The sequence below is a fragment of the Crocodylus siamensis genome, chromosome 8 (genome assembly GCF_052110815.1).
Source record: "Crocodylus siamensis isolate JL-2025a chromosome 8, ASM5211081v1, whole genome shotgun sequence".
NCBI classification, from domain to species: Eukaryota; Metazoa; Chordata; order Crocodylia; family Crocodylidae; genus Crocodylus; species Crocodylus siamensis.
In genome coordinates this window covers 57,317,641-57,334,773 of record NC_143402.1, presented here as the reverse complement: position 1 = coordinate 57,334,773, position 17,133 = coordinate 57,317,641, and the positions used below count along the sequence as shown (strand labels likewise).

At 55.3% G+C, this 17,133-nt stretch overlaps 1 protein-coding gene across 1 annotated transcript in view; it reads right to left on the bottom strand.

Annotated features, from left to right (window-relative positions):
- The window catches only part of CACNA1A (calcium voltage-gated channel subunit alpha1 A), a 151,090-nt gene that overhangs the window by 41,776 nt on the left and 92,181 nt on the right, over positions 1 to 17,133 (bottom strand). Inside the window, exons 6-21 of the mRNA XM_090061117.1 lie at positions 13,636 to 13,727; positions 13,076 to 13,228; positions 11,843 to 12,030; positions 9,258 to 9,361; positions 8,730 to 8,845; positions 8,259 to 8,315; positions 7,604 to 7,693; positions 7,280 to 7,489; positions 6,205 to 6,317; positions 5,296 to 5,408; positions 4,345 to 4,476; positions 3,959 to 4,031; positions 3,618 to 3,735; positions 2,627 to 2,694; positions 1,416 to 1,522; positions 184 to 945 (exon numbers count right to left, since the gene is read on the bottom strand). Of these exons, the coding sequence (XP_089917243.1) occupies positions 184 to 945; positions 1,416 to 1,522; positions 2,627 to 2,694; positions 3,618 to 3,735; positions 3,959 to 4,031; positions 4,345 to 4,476; positions 5,296 to 5,408; positions 6,205 to 6,317; positions 7,280 to 7,489; positions 7,604 to 7,693; positions 8,259 to 8,315; positions 8,730 to 8,845; positions 9,258 to 9,361; positions 11,843 to 12,030; positions 13,076 to 13,228; positions 13,636 to 13,727 (2,496 nt within the window). The remainder of the gene's footprint in view (positions 1 to 183; positions 946 to 1,415; positions 1,523 to 2,626; positions 2,695 to 3,617; positions 3,736 to 3,958; positions 4,032 to 4,344; positions 4,477 to 5,295; positions 5,409 to 6,204; positions 6,318 to 7,279; positions 7,490 to 7,603; positions 7,694 to 8,258; positions 8,316 to 8,729; positions 8,846 to 9,257; positions 9,362 to 11,842; positions 12,031 to 13,075; positions 13,229 to 13,635; positions 13,728 to 17,133) is intronic.

The following is a 17,133-nucleotide window of genomic DNA, read 5'->3' as shown; positions in this document are numbered from 1 at the left end:
ACTGTCCAGCACCTCCCCACACCCTTCTCTATCCTACTAGGATGCCCCAGCCTTTAGGCACAAGCCCCCTCCCCCGCTTCTGCTTCCCACCCACTCAGTTACCATGCCAGTTCCTGACAGAAACCAGAGGGCATGGGGGTGGTGGTTCTTGCCCCCCACCCACCCAGGGAGTCCCCTGCTCACTTTCGACGCCGATGCCGCCTCTCCTTGTCCTCCCGCTTGCCATCACCATCATATGTGGACTGGGCAGCATGGCGATGCCGCCGCCGTCTCTCACCATCTGGCATCTCGCCTTCCCCAGGCCGGTGCCGTGGGCGCCTCTCAGGCTTGGGCCCCTCATCGGTGCCACCCCCATCCTCGCCTGCCCGCCGGTGCCCCCGGTGCCTCCGGTGCTCCCGGTCACCATCTCGGGGTGACCCACCGCGGCTCTCCTTACCACCGGTCTGGCGGTGTGGGTGCCGCCGGGGGGGCTCAGCCACCTTGAGCCGCTCAAGGTCGGCCTCATGATAGGCCCGCTCCTCAACAGGTGGCTCCATCTCGTGGCTCCCACTGCGGGGCCGCCGCAGCTCCGGCATCCCTGACTCGGGTGGTGGGTAGGTGCGACCACTGCCAGGGTCCCGGGGCCGGTCGTGGTAGCGGGGTGGCTTGCGCAGGAAGTCCTCAGCCCGCGGAGGCCCAAAGCGAGGCTCCAAAGGAGGGTCGCTGGGCCGTGTCTTGTTGGTGTTGTTGTTGCGGTTCTCCTGGGGGTCCACCACCAGTGGCCGGTCCAGGTGGGTCTTGATGTCGGGGCGGGAGGGGCGGGCATAGGATACCTTCCAGCGTTCCTCGGGATCCAGCTCATTGTACAGGGCCTCACGGCTGGCCAGCAAGTTGTGCTTGCGCATCTCGCTTGTCCGCTGCTCCCACACTGACTTAGAGGACTTCTGGTTCTTCTGCTGCTCTTTCCTGAAGCCGGAGGAGCAGGGGAGACAAAAAATACAGGAGCAGGTTCTGGGATCTGGCCTTCGCCCCAGCCTGGTGGACTGACCCTGAGGCTCACAGCGCCCCTTGTTGGCAGAGGATGGGGCTGGAGGGGCCAGGAGCTACTCCACAGCCAGCACTCCTGCCCTTATGCTCTCACAGTGCCCCCTCCTAGGGCTGGAAGCTCCCCCCACCCACCCCATGTTCCTGCCCACATAGCCCACAGTACCCCCTGCTGGCAGAGGCTGGGGCTGGAGGGACAGCTCCTCTGGGGATGGGGGTTGGAGGTCTCTGTGGTGACAGCTCCTGCCCTGTGTCCCACAGAGACCCTGGGCATTTCTCAGCCCCAGGCTTAAGTCAGGGGCTGCACCCCTCTTGGAAGCAGGCCCCAGGCCTGGCTGCAAGCAGCCCAGGGAAGAAGCCAGGCCCTGGCCTACAGCATGCGCAACACTCACACAGCAATGGACATGCTGGCTGCAGACAAGGGGCTCACTTCGGCCACCTCCTTGGCTTTCTGCAGTGCCAGCTTCTGTGTGGCTGCCTCCTCTTCCTCTTGCTCGTCCTGCAGAGCACAAACCTGGAGTGAGGGGCACAGACCGGACTCTCTGCTCCCCACCCCCAGGCCTTTCTACCCCCATCGCTGCATTTGGCCCCACAGGTGAGACGTGAGAGAGAAAACAGCTTAAAACTGAACCTGGCCTCATAGCAATCTTAGAGACATGGAGCTGGAAGGGACCTCTGGAAGTCACCTCAATTCCACCCCCCTGCCTGAGGCAGGATCAGCCCTGTCCAAACCATCCCAGACAAATCCAGCATCTGAACTCTTCTTACAATGCCCATCAGTCCTGATATAACACCAGATATCACACCCGAACCTGCCATGGGAAAAGCAGGGGGACCGTGGAGGCCAAATCCTGCTGCTGGAAAACGGTGACGCTCAAGAGATCCCAGGTAGAGGCAAACTCCACCAAATCTGTACCAATCTGACTAGGGTAGGGAATTCCTTCCTGACCCCAAAAGCAGCGTTGGTCTGACTTTGAGTGAAGGGAAAGGACACCTAGCCAGGACCCTCTGGGGTTGGGTCCCAGCAGGAGCATTGGTACAGCCCAGTACATCACCAGCCTGGGCTGCAGCTAATACCCAATTGTCTGTTTTTAGCCACTGAATGCCTGTGAAGTACAGAGAGGGCACATTCTCTCCCCTGGACAGTCAAGGCTAATTGGAGTTAATTGCCATTCAAGCTGGTGTGACTGTTCCCATCACCTTCTCCTTTGCCTGGCTTGATGGGAGTTGAAGCCTGGGACAACCCCACAAGTCAAAAGCTTGGGACAAACCCAATCTGTTTTTAGTCTTAGTCAGATGGGAGAACAAGGGACAATTGCAAAGGAAGGAAGGAAGGGAGGGAGGGAGGGAGAGAGGGAGGGATGAGCTGGGATAGGATGCAGAGGGGGGAAGCTATGAGGCAGGGGGAACATCCTCCACTTCTCCAGCCCTCCTGCCCCCATCAATGTTTGTTGCTGGCTCAGGCCACAGTGTGAGTGAAACCCCACATCACATTTCAGCCATTGAGATGCTCCCTAAAGTGACTCCAAGATCTCCCAGCTGCCACCCCCACCCACCTTTCCCTGGTCACTTTGTCCCCCCCCTGCCCTAGAAGCCACCCCACCTTGGTAAGTTCCTGTGCGTTGGCCAGGTTATCAACAGCAATAGCCAAGAACACATTCAGCAGGGTGTCTTGGTGGTGGGTCAAGGAAAGGTCCCAGTGGCTCCATCTCCCAGCACCAGCAGAATCAGGGTCCCCGTGCTGAGTTTCTGAGAGTTGAATAGGGACAGACGGCATGCACAGCACCTGGGGTCTATCCCAACCTCAACATCCCAGCAGCTCCTATACCCCACAACTACCTAGAACCTGGCTGATGCCCACACCCCGAGACAAATAGCCCCATTCAAAGCTCCAGGAAATCAGAAATCCTAAATAAGCGGGACTGGCAGGGACCTTCAGAGGTCACATCTAGTCCAATCCCCTGCCTGAGGCAGGATCAGCACTGTCCAAACCAGCCCAGACAAGTATGTCATCTAAACCCTTTGTAAAACTACTGGCAACCCTGACAGCACCAGACATCACATCTGAACCTGCCACAGGGAAAGCAGGGGGACCGTGGTGTCCGGTATCTTGCTATTGTAAAAGGTTGTTAATATATGCTCAAGAGACCCCAGAGGCCGTGTCTTGGCTATGGAGGAAGGCAAAACCTCCCCCAGTCCATGCCAGTCTGATCAGGGGATAAAATTCCTTCCTGACCCCAAATGCAGCATCATTTTGAGCAAGACTCTCTAGCTGAGACCCCCCTGGTTTAAGTCCCAGCAGGAGCACTGAACAGGGTGGCTAATGTCCTGCTGCTATAAAATGTTGCTAATATATGCTTGAGAGGTCACAGGTAAAGGGATTAGCTCTCCCAGCCCCGCAGCTTCCCCCTTGCTGAGAGGGAAAGGTATCTGGAGGTGGCAGAGATAGCAATAAAACTGAGACAGCATGACTGCATGCCAAGCCCTAGACCTCAGGCCCAGAGTAGGGAAAGAACTCAGAAGTCCCAGGTTGCAGTCTGCTCCCTTCCCTGCATCCTTGGTTTCCCCTCTCGGGGCTGGGGAATAAAGGATACAGTTACCAAACAAGGTCAGGACAATGAAATAGACCGAGAACACCATCCCTCGCTTCACGCCGCCCTGAGATTTAATGCCATCATACATCACCATGTTCCAGTCTTCACCCGTCAGGATCTGGAAGGTGAAAGGACAAGTCCCCCCACCCCAAGCAGGGGGTGAAAATCCCATCAAAGTCTTGTCAAGACTACAGCCAGGGACTCGCTGAGATGGGATGAGCTGGGGTTGTGATCCACACAGTAGGTCATACATGGAGGGTACATGGGAAATAGCCTGTCCAGGAATGCCCCGATTTCCCTTTCCATGTGCGATGACCTGCCAAGCACCAACAAAGCCTCACCTGAAACACAGTCATTATTGCTGCCGGGAAGGTGTCGAAGTTGGTGGCTGGAGTCCCAGTGTCAAAATTGAACCTGAGCAGGAGAGACACCAGACCCACCAGCATTAGTCTCATATGGCCCCCAGGATGGTCTCTGTGTCTGAAGGGGAGTCCAAGGCAGGGGTAGAATGGAGGAAGACTATGGGTGGGGAGAGCTTCCTGCTATACCACTCCAGCCTCCCCCACCAGGCAGCGCTGTGAGGGGCAGCTGGCTGGAAGGAGCCTGCTGGTACCCCCACCACAGACCTGGATGGCTTGGAGGGGCGAAAGGGGGAGGCAGCCTGAGAAGCTGATCTGGCCTGGATCATGGGCATCCCTCCTTTCCCTCCCTTCCCCTGGCTACTCACTGGCCCCCAAAAAGCTGCATCCCCAAAAGGGCAAAGACGACGATGAAGAGGAAGAGGAGGAAGAGCAAGCTGATGATGGACTTCATGGAGTTGAGGAGAGACACAACCAGGTTCCTCAGGGAAGCCCAGTACCTGTGGGAAGTCCAACGAGAAGCTGTGAGGTGTGGGGATGGAAATCATACAGTCCTAGAGATGTGGGGCTGGAAGGGACCTCCAGAGGTCATGCCAATCCACTGGCTGAGGCAAGATCAGTCCTGTCCAAACCAGCCCAGACATATCCATCATCTAAATTCTTCATAAAATGACTGTCAGTCCTGACACAACACCAGACATCACACCCGACCCTGCCACAGGGAAAGCAGGGGGACTGTGGCCACCAGTGTCCTGCTGCTATAAAAGGTTGTTAATAGATACTCAAGAGATCTGAGGCAAAGGAAAGCAAAATCCCCCTAGTTCAAATCTGGCATCAGTCTGAGCCTGAGTGGAGGGACAAGACCCTCTAGCCATGATTCCAGGTTTAGTCCCAGCATGAGCATTGGCACAGCCCAGTCACTATTCTCAGCCTGTGCCCCCAGCCCTGGGGTCAGGACAGGAATGCAGGAGAACCCAGGTACTGCTGGGCTGGCAAAGATACTGGCCTAGCTCCTTCGTGAGATTATGTCTGAGTGGCTACCTGCATGAGAGAGCAGGTGGCAGGAGAACACACATGTGCATGGGGCAGGGCACAAGTGTTGGGTGCTGCCAGGGTGGAGGCATGCATGTGATCTGCTCTTGGTGGGCAGAGGCAGCTGGGAGCAGAGGCTGGGTGTATCTTTAGGCCCCATGATTTGTTGCCAGGGCAGAGGTAATGCATGTCATGGATGCTCATATGTGTGAAAGCAAGCCCCCCTTGTCCCTGTCCCCATCCCCCCCACAAGGAGCATTAGTGGGATAAGAAGAAAGAGGACTTACTTGGTGACTTTGAAAATACGCAATAACCTGAGAGCTCGTAACACACTGATCCCGAACGATGTGCCGGGCTTCATGACCGCCCAGACCACCTCGAAGATGCTGCCAATGATGACCTGCCGGGGAGCAAGAAGCCCATCACGGCCCAGACCCAGCACAGCACTGCACCCTCTCAGGCCAGAGCCCAGTGTGCCCAGAGCTGGCTGAGCATTCACACACACTGTGCAGGGGGGCAAAAGTGCCCTTATGTCAGAGGCATGTATGCGCACCTGCATAACAGCAATCACACTAACGCACGTGCTGTCACCCAAGGATATCCGTCCCAGAATCACCCTCTTGCCTGTACACTGCCTTTTAGCATGCACACACACAAATACATGAACACACATGTGCACACATACACGTGCATATACACACATGTATGTATGTGTGTGCACATGTATACAAGCATACACAGACGCACACAAATATACATGTATGTAGGTATACATGCATGCATACACACACAAATACACACAGGCATGCACACACACATGCACATGCAAATATACACACACATGTATATACATGTACACACATGTATGTAAATATACACACGTGTCTATATATGCACATCTTCCCCAAATGACCATGTTGGCCCAAACCCAGAGCCACTCTCTGGAGTTAGCCCAATTGTCTCCCCCCCCCGGCTGCCAATCCAGAACAGCTCTGTGAACATTGTTACTTGGCTTTCCCCAGGGAATGAACTGCACGATGTCACAGGCCACTGGACCTAAACCCAGGCTGTGGAAGCGACTCTAGAGCTGAGCTGAGGCTCGATCGCCCCACACCAAATTTTCCGCATACCCAGCAGGGTGACAGACTACTCAGGGTGGGAGAACAGGATCCTAGGGACAGCAGGGGCAGACTTACGGCACAATCGAAGCAATTGAAGGAGGAGTGAAAGTAAGGCCGCGTTCCGAGCCCATACATTTTTATAAACATTTCGGACATAAAGAGTCCTAAGAAAATGAATTCTGCATAGTCTGAAAGACAGAGAGAAAGGAGAAAAGAAGGACTTGCCTCTGTTCTCCTGTGTGCACTGACAGTTGCAGGGAGGATTCAAGACCCAGCATGAACATGCAGCCTCCTATGGGGTAGGGGCTGTTCTAATAGCTTATGGGGGCAGAAGACTCATTGGGGCTGGAGGGGTTAGGTACATGAAAGCACAAAGGACCTACTTCCACAAGACTTTTAGAGCCTGAGACGGGCAGGCAGGGTTGTCAACAGTCAGTACATGTACTAACTGTCAGAAAAAAAAAAAACAGGCTAGAAACATCCAGCAGTGAAGTCTGTAAAAAAATTGCCACTGTCAGTAAAAGCATTCAGCAGCTGCAGCTTGACTGACACTCTGACAGTACATAGTGGTGCCTCCTGGTGTCTGAGTGTCAGAGCAGTACCCTGCAGGTTGTATTCCCTCAACCATGTGCTGCTGCTGAGCCCCACACTGCCTGTAAAACTGCTGGTTTGTGGGTAGGATCTTCTGCGGGTCTCTGCTGGGGCTGAGGGGTATAGAGCCAGTTGAGGTAAGACTGGGAGGGACAGCATAGGGCTGTCAAGGGTATCAGGGTGTGGAGATGTGTAGGGGACCCCTGGCAGGAGAGACAAGGAGCACAGTGTAAAACCATCACCACCATCAGGCAAGGTTGCCAACCTAAGATTTTTTTTTTCCTGAAAACTTTTTTTTCCTGACAACCAAACTTTTTTACTATAGTCAGTGTGAAACCCCTATATTTGAACCTAGCCCTTCTCACTGGAGCCAGACAGCAGGGCAGGCCTGACAAAAGAATGACATTTCTGAGACATGAAATGCTGAATCAGTAAAAACTGGTCAGTAAAAATGTTTGACTGTTAGTTAAAAAAAAAAAGCTGCAGATGGTCAGAAAGTTGCAGATGGCTCTCAAATTAGCAACTCCAATGGGGGAAGACCGAAGGCAGGGGTACTCACAGAGGAAGTCTGATAGCCAATCTGGCTGGCTGTAGTGTACTACAGCAACACACAGGGTGTTGAGTGCTACTAGACTGAGGACGGTCCAGTAAAAGGCCTGAGTTTTGACCATGCGGCGGATGTAGAAACGCATCCTCCTCTCCCTTTTGTGAAAGAAGGTGGAGTTCTCCAGCTTGGCACTTTTAATGCTGGCTCTGGCAAAGGGTGAACCTGCCGAGATGGGGAGAAAAGCCTGTAGGTGCGGAGCCACCCCAGGGTGGGTGGGGCAGGTTGGGGCCACAAATGGCCCCAATCTAGGAAAGGGCATGGGTACCAGGGACCTACCAACGGAGGCAATGTCGGCCAGCTGATCATCTGCTTCCTCGGGGTTCAGCAGGTCAGTCTTGCTCTTTTTGATGGCAGCTCTCTGCAGAGCTCCCATAATAGGAACATGGCAAGAGAAGCAGATGTCATCCTGGGGAGGTCCCTGGACCACTCAGCCCTGGACACTGCTCCCTGCCACCAGGGGCTAGAGTGACTAGAAGCTCCTGCCCCCATCCTGCACAGCACCCCGTGCTGGAGAAAGCTGGGCCTGAAAGAGCTAGGAGTGCCCCAAGAGCCTCTGGTCCAGCTCCTATTCCCCCCAGCACTCCCTACAGGGAGAACCAGGCTAGACCAGGAGGGATTTCCCCCAAGAGCTTCTTCTCCTTTCCCCAATCCCCAGAGCACCCCCTGCTGGGGAAAACTGGGCCTGGCATAGCTGGGAATGGCCCCAAGGGCCTCTGTTCCTGGCCCTCCTCCCAAAGCAACCCAGGCTGGAGTTCCCATGAGAATTCCTCCCCCATTTTTCTCACCAAACTATCAGCACAAACATCCTTCTCATTTTTTAACCCCAGGCTTGGATGGATGCCTCAGCCAGCATGGCACCACTCAGAGGTTCATGGAAGGGGAATCCTCCCATGGCTCTGGACTCACAGGGTTGGAGGCAAAGAGAGCTTACCATCAAAGGGGTGCCTCTGCTCTCCCTCTGTCTCGTCCTCTGCTAGGATCACTTCTTCTAGAGATAAATTTCGGAGTTAACTGGGGTAAGGACGCACTGGCCCCTGAGGACACTTACCCCAGTGGGGTGGAACAAAGACGGGGATGGCAGGGAAAGGGGCATGTCTGGGAGGGGGGGCAAGAGGCGCTTCATGCCCTGAGGGAGGGGGGGGTCAGAGGTCAGGAGACAGTTGTGGGGTCTCCTGGGTTCATCCCGGGGGCAGGAAGACCCCCCACCAGCCCTGGAGCTGGGGAGTACCTGCTCCCCTTGTTCCCCATGGCCTGAGATGGGTCACCAGGGGTCTCCACTGGGGGAGACACCAGCCCTGTGCTCTTTCCCAAGCCAGTGAAGTGCCCCTCCCTCCCCCTTCCCCCACTGCCCGGAGCCGGAGGCACTCCCAGCCTCGGAGACCCAGGCACCCCTCCCCTGCACCTGCTTTGGAAATCCATTCCATGTAGCCATTCAGCTCCCGTTCAATCTGCTGCTGCCGTCTCAGCTTGAGGAAGGCTCGGCGGTTCTCCACGCGCTCCCTCTCTTTGGCAAATTCCCTGCAGGCACAGATAGCCTCAGAAGGGGGCCTGGGCTCCCCTGCAAGGGTTTGGGCTAGGGTTATGATTAGGGATAGGTGCTGGGTTTAGGGTTAGGAGTCAGATTTAGAGGTTAGGGTTAGGGTACAAGGGTTAGGATTAAGGTTAGAGATGGGATTAGGATTTAGAGTTAGGTTTAGGGTTTGCAGTGTAGATTAGGGTTAGGGGTTAGGTTCTGGGTACTGTGGGTCAGTATGTGTGTGTGTGTGTATGGAAGGGGATGCATACAGCTCGCAATTCAGGATGGCTCTGCACATGTATGCCTGTGCCACACATGTGCACTGCCTATTCACACTGTACCACTAGCACAACAGGTGGGATGGGGGTCCGGCACCCTGGGGCATTACTTGTGGGTTGGGGGCTATGCTCTTACCCAGACAGCACCCCCAGTACAAGGTTCAGCATAAAAAAGGAGCCAATGATGATGAGGGGGATGAAGTACAGCCAGTTCCAAGTGTTCCCTGAGGCATCGTTGCTCTGTGGACCCAAGACAGAAGGGCTAGAGTGAGATACCAGGGCTGCCAGATCTCTTCTACTCAACCAGCCCTGGCTCACCCCTCCCAGTGGCCTGGGTTTTGCCCTGAGGTCTCACTTCCATTTCCAGCAGGTCCCATGCCCTGCTCAGAACCCATGGTGAGGCCAAGGAGGAAGAGAACATGATGCCAGGTGCTTGCAAAGTGCCTGGAGCCCCCCAGGAGTAAGACCCATCCCATCCCCCTGCTTTTTTGGGCCTTGAAAGCTGACATTAGCAGCAGGTCAGCAGCCTGCTCCAGGGCAGCTGCTAATGGAGCTCTCCCCACCCCCTCCCCTTGGTCCCCCTTTGTCCTCCCCTTCTGGAGCAGGAGTGGCCGGAGGGGGAAGGGAGATGGAGGGGGCGGCTTTGCGAATGGATAAAAGAGGCCTCGTCCCCATTTCTGGCTGCTAAATATAGGCCGCGGAACAAAGCGTGTGGTGGGGACACAGTGAGCTTCAGCTGGTGTTGGGAGCCTGGGTCCAGTGAGAGATGCATCTGTTGGGGGGTAGGAGGAGTGGCGAAAGTTGGGACCAGCATTTGTCCCTAGGCAGGAGATGCATACGGGTGCCTGGGCTGGGAATAGAGACTGTGGCAGGTTGGACCCCAACAGCCCTGGCCCCCCACCGGGGCACCTTTAGAGGATGCCCTGGGAGGGAACAGACAGATCCACACAGGAAGGCAGGCAAGAGGCCTGAGCTCAGTCTTTCTCTGACAGAGCCGCCTTTGTATCCCTAAGGCTCCTAGCCACCTGCTGATGTGTGGCTGACTGAGACGTAGCACTATGGCTGCTGAACAGCAGACACCGGCCCTGGCCCCAGCTCCCCCTGCACCTCTCTTTCTGACCTGGCCCTCATCCCTTGGGCTGCGTATGCTCTCATGCCATAGTCTCGTGGAGGAATCCATGCCATGGCTAGATCACATTTCAAACATGCCACCAGGGCGGCACTGATGCCTGCCTCAGGAATGGGAGGTGAGATAGGCATTAGGCAGCCCCTTGCATGCATGCACATGCACGCACACACATACGCACATACATGAGCATGCATATGTATGCCCACATGCATACACACCCAAGCACATGAATGCACATCCCCATGGTTCTGGGGGCCCTAATACTCCATGCAACCCCCTCTTACAGCTTCAGGACAGGAGACAAGCTCTGCTCCCTCTCTCTATGGCTCCTCCTCTCTCCCTGCATCTCTCAGCTCCCCAGCCCCCTCCATGGAGCATTCTCGTGCTCTCTTTTTCCCTGACTCGGCAAGAACGCCTCAGCTCATTAATCCCACACACGTGGCCGCCCGCGTGCCTCAGCCGCGGAACCAGGCAGAGGGGGACAGATGCACAGAGAGGACCTGGCTCCTGACACTACCTGTGCCCCTATCCCCAGATCTAATACTGGGCCCAGTGCCTCCCAGGGCCAGGAGGGTTGTGGCAAAGAACACAGCTCCTCAGGGGGGGAAATAGTCCCTGGCTCCCCACTGCCTCTTGTCAGGACAACCACTGACCACCCATGTCCATGCAACTTGCACAGTGCACAACCAGTGCCCACAGCTGGCAGATCTACTGACCCTGCAGTGATGAGCTGGCCCTTCTGTGGGCACAGTGACCCCATTGTGCAAGCTGGCACCCCAGCCAACTGTCTGCAGTGACCCTGCAATGCAAGCTGACACCCTAGCTACCTGGCTACAGTGACCCTAGAGTGCAAGCTGGCACTCAGGTCCCCTGGCTGCAGTGACCCTACAGTGTGAGGTGGCATCCAGGCCCCCTGACTGCAGTGACTTTTCAGTGTGAGCTGGCATCTAGGCCATGTGGACATAGTGACCTTGCATTGCAAGCTTGCACCTAGGCTATGTGGCTGCAGTGACCCTGCAGAGAAAGCTGATACTCAGGTACCCTGGCCTAAGTGACCCTGTAGTTCAAGCCAGTACCCAGGTGGCATGGGTGCAGTGACCCCACAGTGCCAGCTGGCACCCAGGCCCCCTGGCTCCCATGACCCTGCAGTACAAGCTGGCACCTAGGCAATGTGGCCACAGTGTGAGCTGGAACCCAGGCCCTCTGGACACAGTGACCCCATAGCACCAAGCCAGCATTGGTAAGAGACAGACCCAAAGGCCTCTTGGATCTTAGCCGATATAACCCTTACCACCTGCCTATTTCACAGATGGGAAAACCACGACTGAGTACCAGAAAGCAACTCTCCCATGCCTACAAAGCAAATCACTGGTGACCAGTACCAAGTTAGTGACTCCCACAGCTGCAAAGTCATTGCAGAACCCAGGTGCCCTGGTTCCCGTCCTGTGCCCAGACTGCTAAGACTCATACCTTCCCCTCTTCCCAGAGCCCTAAAAGGCAATCCAGGCCAGCAACCATTCCCCAGAACACACCAGTCCGTTGATCCTGCACCCCATACCCAGTGTCAGGAGCCCCTCTGGGGCAGAACTCACATTATAAAGGAGGTCGGTCCACCCTTCCATGGTGATACACTGGAAGACCGTCAGCACAGCGAAGAGGATGTTGTCAAACTGGGTGATCCCATAGTTGGGGCCTTCCCAGTACTTGGAGCAACGGGTCCCATTGGGGCAGGTGCGGGCCGGCTCGTCCATGCCACACGGAACCTGGTCCTTGATCTCACCTGCCGACCCGGAGGAGGGAACACGTTGGGGGGCCAGGATTGGGGGAGGCTGGGGCCATCAGGGGTGATGCCAAACCCTCAGCAAAACCTCAGCCACACAGAACACCCTCCCCTGCCCAGGAGCTCCATTGGGAGTACAGGGAAGGGAAGGGAGTCTTCAACTGCTGGAAGCCTAGAGACTACTGGACCAGAGTTTGGGAAAGCCAGGCCATGGGGAGGGGACCTGGGGACCTGCAGGCTACATCCTGAACCTGTTGTCCCACCATGGAGCTGTCCCAGGTCTCAGGCTTGAACTGCAGTGTTTGAGACTTGCCCAGAGCTTTGCAGGCAAACTAGATGTATACAGCCTGGTCTCCTGTGTTCTACAGACTCTCTAAGCCCTTGGACCCCAGAAGCCCACATCCAGGACAGCTCTGACCCAACATTTACTGTGATTCCAGGACTCTAGTGCCTGCCTGGGCTGAGGCTGGCTACCCAAGTCCATTTCCCGTCTATGACAGGCAAGGCCACAGCCCCAGTCTCCTTCCTCCCTCCTCCCTCCCCCCTCTTCCCCTCTCCACTGCCATGACGTGGGCACTTGGCAGAAATAGCTCTCCCTCAATTAACACCACCTTCATCAAGGGAGTGAAATAATTAGGCCATTCCATATTGAGCACAGGCCACAGGCCCAGGGAGAAGGGGAAAGAGAGAACAAACAGCAGAGAGAAGCAGTGGATCTCAGATACTCCCTGCCCCCAACCCCAGGCCATGTGCTCGGTTACCCCTCAAGCCCAGGTGTCCCCCTTCCTCCCCTCCCTCAACCAGAAGGACTGAGAGTTCCTGCCACCTAAAATCTCCAAGCCCAGGGGAGAGGCCAACCTCATTGCCAGAGCTCAGGAAGGAAAACGGAGGCAGTCACAGGCCCAGAGCCACCTGGTGAGCTCATGCCAGAGAATACAGGTGTCCTAGCTCCATGCCCCAACTCCTGGACTACCACCTTCCCTCCCAGATCAGTCTTGCCCAGGGCAACCCAGCCCAGCACCAGTCCCCAGTACGTGGGATGTACCTGTCACCAAGTCAAAGCAGGTGGTGTGAAATTTCCCCATATAAAATTCTAATCCTATGATTGCAAAAATAAGGATTGCAAAAAACAAAAGGAGGCCAATCTGGAGGAGAGGTATCATCGCCTTCATGATGGACTTCAGGACCACTTGTAAACCTGGAAGCAGGGAGACAGATTGCAGGAGTGGGGGAGGAAGGGGTCAGGCCACTGCTGCATTGGAAGGGAAGAGACCCCATGCCCTCTGCCAACCATGTGGAGACATCCCCAGGGCCTGTCCCATGCTAAGATTGGCAGCTTGGTGGGGTACAGCTGGTGTATTTGTTTCCCCATGGGACATTTCCCTTCCAGGCCTGGATGATGGAACAGCTAGGACATCCTGGTACCTGGCACCAAGAGCTCTAGAGCTAGGTCAGCAGTAAACCTCTGTCCCCAGCTCCTCCAAAGCAGGAAGGGACCTTGTTTCAAGCCCCACAGGACAGAGATCAGGGGGTGCAGACCTTCCCCAAGACCCATTATGGGTCTTTCTTGGGCTGGGGGGGCATGTCTTGATGGTCTCAACTCACTTGGGATCCCAGAGACCAGCTTGAGTGGCCGGAGCACGCGAACAGCCCTCAGTGTCCGCAGGTCAAACTCAGAGCCGACTTTGGCGAGGATACTGAAAGAGATGGAAGAGGGGAGAGAGTGAGAAGTGCTTGGGGCAATGGTGGGGGCTGCCCCAGGCTGGTAAGGAACCCAGCAGTCCAGGTTGCAGCAAACGGTGCCAGAAACAGTGACGCCATCAGTACATTGCTCCTGGTGGGACCCAATGCCCTTTCCAGCAGGGGCAGATGCAGAGTGGGGCACATTCCTTTACTGGAATGTCCGTTCATTTGCTATATCATATATTATATATAAAACTACAACAAACTAGGCAAAAACCATTCCCAGATGTGGCTTCGTTCATCCTGGAGTTGTTAGAGTTAAATGTGCATCTCTTTTTCCAGATTCATAAAACAAAAGCAAGCTTTCTTGAGCATCTGAACAGCACCTCCAATGTTTTCTTGAAAGGGATTTCCACCCCTGAGCTCATGTTCACCTGAGTTTATATTTCTCCACTTGAGTTCATGTTTGTAGCTAGAGTTAAATAAAAAAACAACAGGTGGAAGGGCTGGGAAACAGGAGTGTCCTGACTAGGGGCAGTGAACAGACAGTAGCATGGCAGAAGGAAGGCTAGCCTGAATAGCGGAATCATTTAAAGATCATTTAAAAGGAAAGAGGGTAATTCACACCCACAGAGTGAAGAGTTTAGCAGGAATCTGGTAGATGATAATGACCCATGAAGTCAATGGACTCCCTCTGGTGCCTAAATAGAAATGTCCCTGACACTGCCAGGCAGTTGGCTTTAAACTTTGGATGGAGCAGGAATCAGTGCATTCTCCCCTCCCCATCAGCCCCTGGAGGGGACAGCTGAGAAGGGATGGCTCAGGTGCCTGTGATGCTACCAGTACAGAAGAGACACCTTGAGCAGAACAGGGTGCTGTCACCTTTGCTGATGGCAGCTCTAAACAGCATAGAGACCCCTCATACACCACAGCAGTGTGGCATAGACCCCAAATCTTGGAGGGATGCTATAAATCAGCAGACACATCCTGCTGGCTTCTGGGTAGCACCTTCAGAGAGGACCTCAGCACTGATGGTCCCCATGGCACCAGTCACCTGGCATGTCCCCAGCCTCTGCAGAGATGAGACCCTCCTTATCTCTCTGGGCTTCAGCATGGGAGTGAACCACTTGCCACCCCCAAAGCTAGTCACATTTCAGCCCTGGGTAGGTGCTCACTACACAATGCTGCTACGAAGCCACCATCTTCTTCCTGCCACCCCCACCCAGAGGTGGCTGCATTTCAAAGGTGAATGAATCGTTCCCTATTTAGCTCTCCTGGGACAAAAACGGTGCTGAGAATGTGAGTGATGGGTTCATCTCTTTCTTATGATAATTAAAAGCTGAATCACAGGGGTTCAATAAGCAACTCCAGTTACGAAGCTTTTCTGTTCTTCCCGGGTGACAAGTCGTGAATCAGCAAAAGGCACACCGAACAGAGGGGGGAGGGGGGAATGCGTGGGGAGAGAGAGATGGAGAGACAGAGGTGCCCAACTGGCCTCATGCTGCCCAGGTCAGCCTAGGAGGTGATGCTAGATTACCAGGGGAGCTGGAAGGCTGACGCTCCCATCAGCTGAGTCTCATAAGGACTGCAAAGGGAAGGGGGGAACGATATTTTTTCATCTTCAGCACCCCTTTGCTGTCCAGTCACCGCCCCCTCCCAGGTACCAGCCCCCACTGAGCCCTGTCTAACCACCCCCTGCCTGCAGTGGTGTTTCACAGTCCCTTTGGCCTCTGGGACACCAGCTCTCAGGCACTGGTGTGGGGGCTGCAGCTGCCTGGCCCATCAATCATCCAGTGCCACCGTTAGCTCATTACTAGCTCCATTCCTACGAGCAAAATGTTCCAGGTCACGTCCCTAAGCTGAGCTCTGCCCTGCCCTGGGGTCTGGGCATTCCGGGAAGGGGAACATGATGGGCACTAGGAATCAAGTCCCCTCTGCACACAGCCCTATGAACCAGGAAGCCACATCCTGAGCCTTCCTAGAGGAGCAGGGGGCAAGGAAGGTTGCATCCAGGCTCTATCCACCACCATGTTGCAAGCTGGGCTATGGTGTGCCTGGACTGCTCTCCAGCTGAATAGACAGATAGATATGACAGCGCAAGGTCTGGCTCCTCCGCATCCACTGGCTTGGCAGCTGAGTTAGAGGCCTCATGCCCTCTGGTCAGACAACAGCCCGAGGCCCATGGCCTCTCTGCCACCTCCCTGACCTGAGGCAGGAGCCGGCTGAAGTTGGAAGTCGCCAACTGACAGGTGCTTCCCACAGGACATTGGCGCTTTGCTATTTTTAATGGGAGAATTAGCAAGGCCACAGCGGCCTTTGATGCCTTAAAATAATCTCAGCAGGAGGGTATTTATAGACGTGTTGACGCCGCCGCTCTCACCTCCCCAGAGCTGGGAAGGAGAAGGTAGCGCCAGGGGACCAGGGGGATCCATGCCACATGGAGAGGCTGAGGGGGGGGGCACTAATCCACCTGCCTGACTACCCAGGGCTGTGGGCCAGGCCTATTATAGCCAGTTCATGGGTTTGGGTAACCGGCCTCTGCAAAGGCAGGTGTTAAAGTCCTAGCTTCCCTCTGGATCCTGGGGAATGCTGGCAGCTACAGAACATAATTGATTGAGCATGGAAATGCAACCACTTCTGTGTTGGGCTGCTGGACTGTCACAGAGCCAGATCACCTGGGGCTAGTGGTGCTGAAATGCAGCTGGCTCTGGGGTGGGGAGGGGATAGGGCAGCCCTGTGTCTTCTGGGGGAGGTCGCGGGATGGAGGTCAGATGCCTTCAACTTGCCTCTCCTCCTCCTCTCTTCAGGCTTGGACAGAGCCAGCCCTTTCTGCCTATGCTTCCCACAAGTTTCTAGCCCTCCAACCACTCTGGAGGAGATCCTAGGGACTTTCATGGATCGGTCCACACCTTTCTTGGTAGGCAGGACCCAACACAGGACATGCGTCACGGCTCCACTGCTCATGCCTGTGCAGTACCCTGTACTGGGATATGCTGATTCCAGCTCCTGACATGATGACCCATGACTTGGAGCGGTGCCAGACATGACCATAATGCACTTAATAACTGTACAGCACCCAGCACAGCAACACCCTGGCTTAAAAGTGGAGCTCCCAGGAGCTACTGTAATGCACTTAATGTACAGTACCCAGCACATCAATGCCTTGGCTTAGAAGTGGGGTTCTCAGAAGCTACCATAATACACCTAATAAGAAAAGAGGGAGGGGCTCCCAGACCTCAGGAGTCCCAATTCCTGTACCACCCCACTCCAGTCGGTAGAAGAGCACCCAGGAAACCTGCTGCCCAGCCCCCAGCCATCCAACCAGTTCCTGCTCCCCACCTACGGTTGACATGACTGGGAATCACTGCCCACCTGATTATCCTGTCCCTGTCATGCCAAAGGGGTCTCTTCCCATTTATA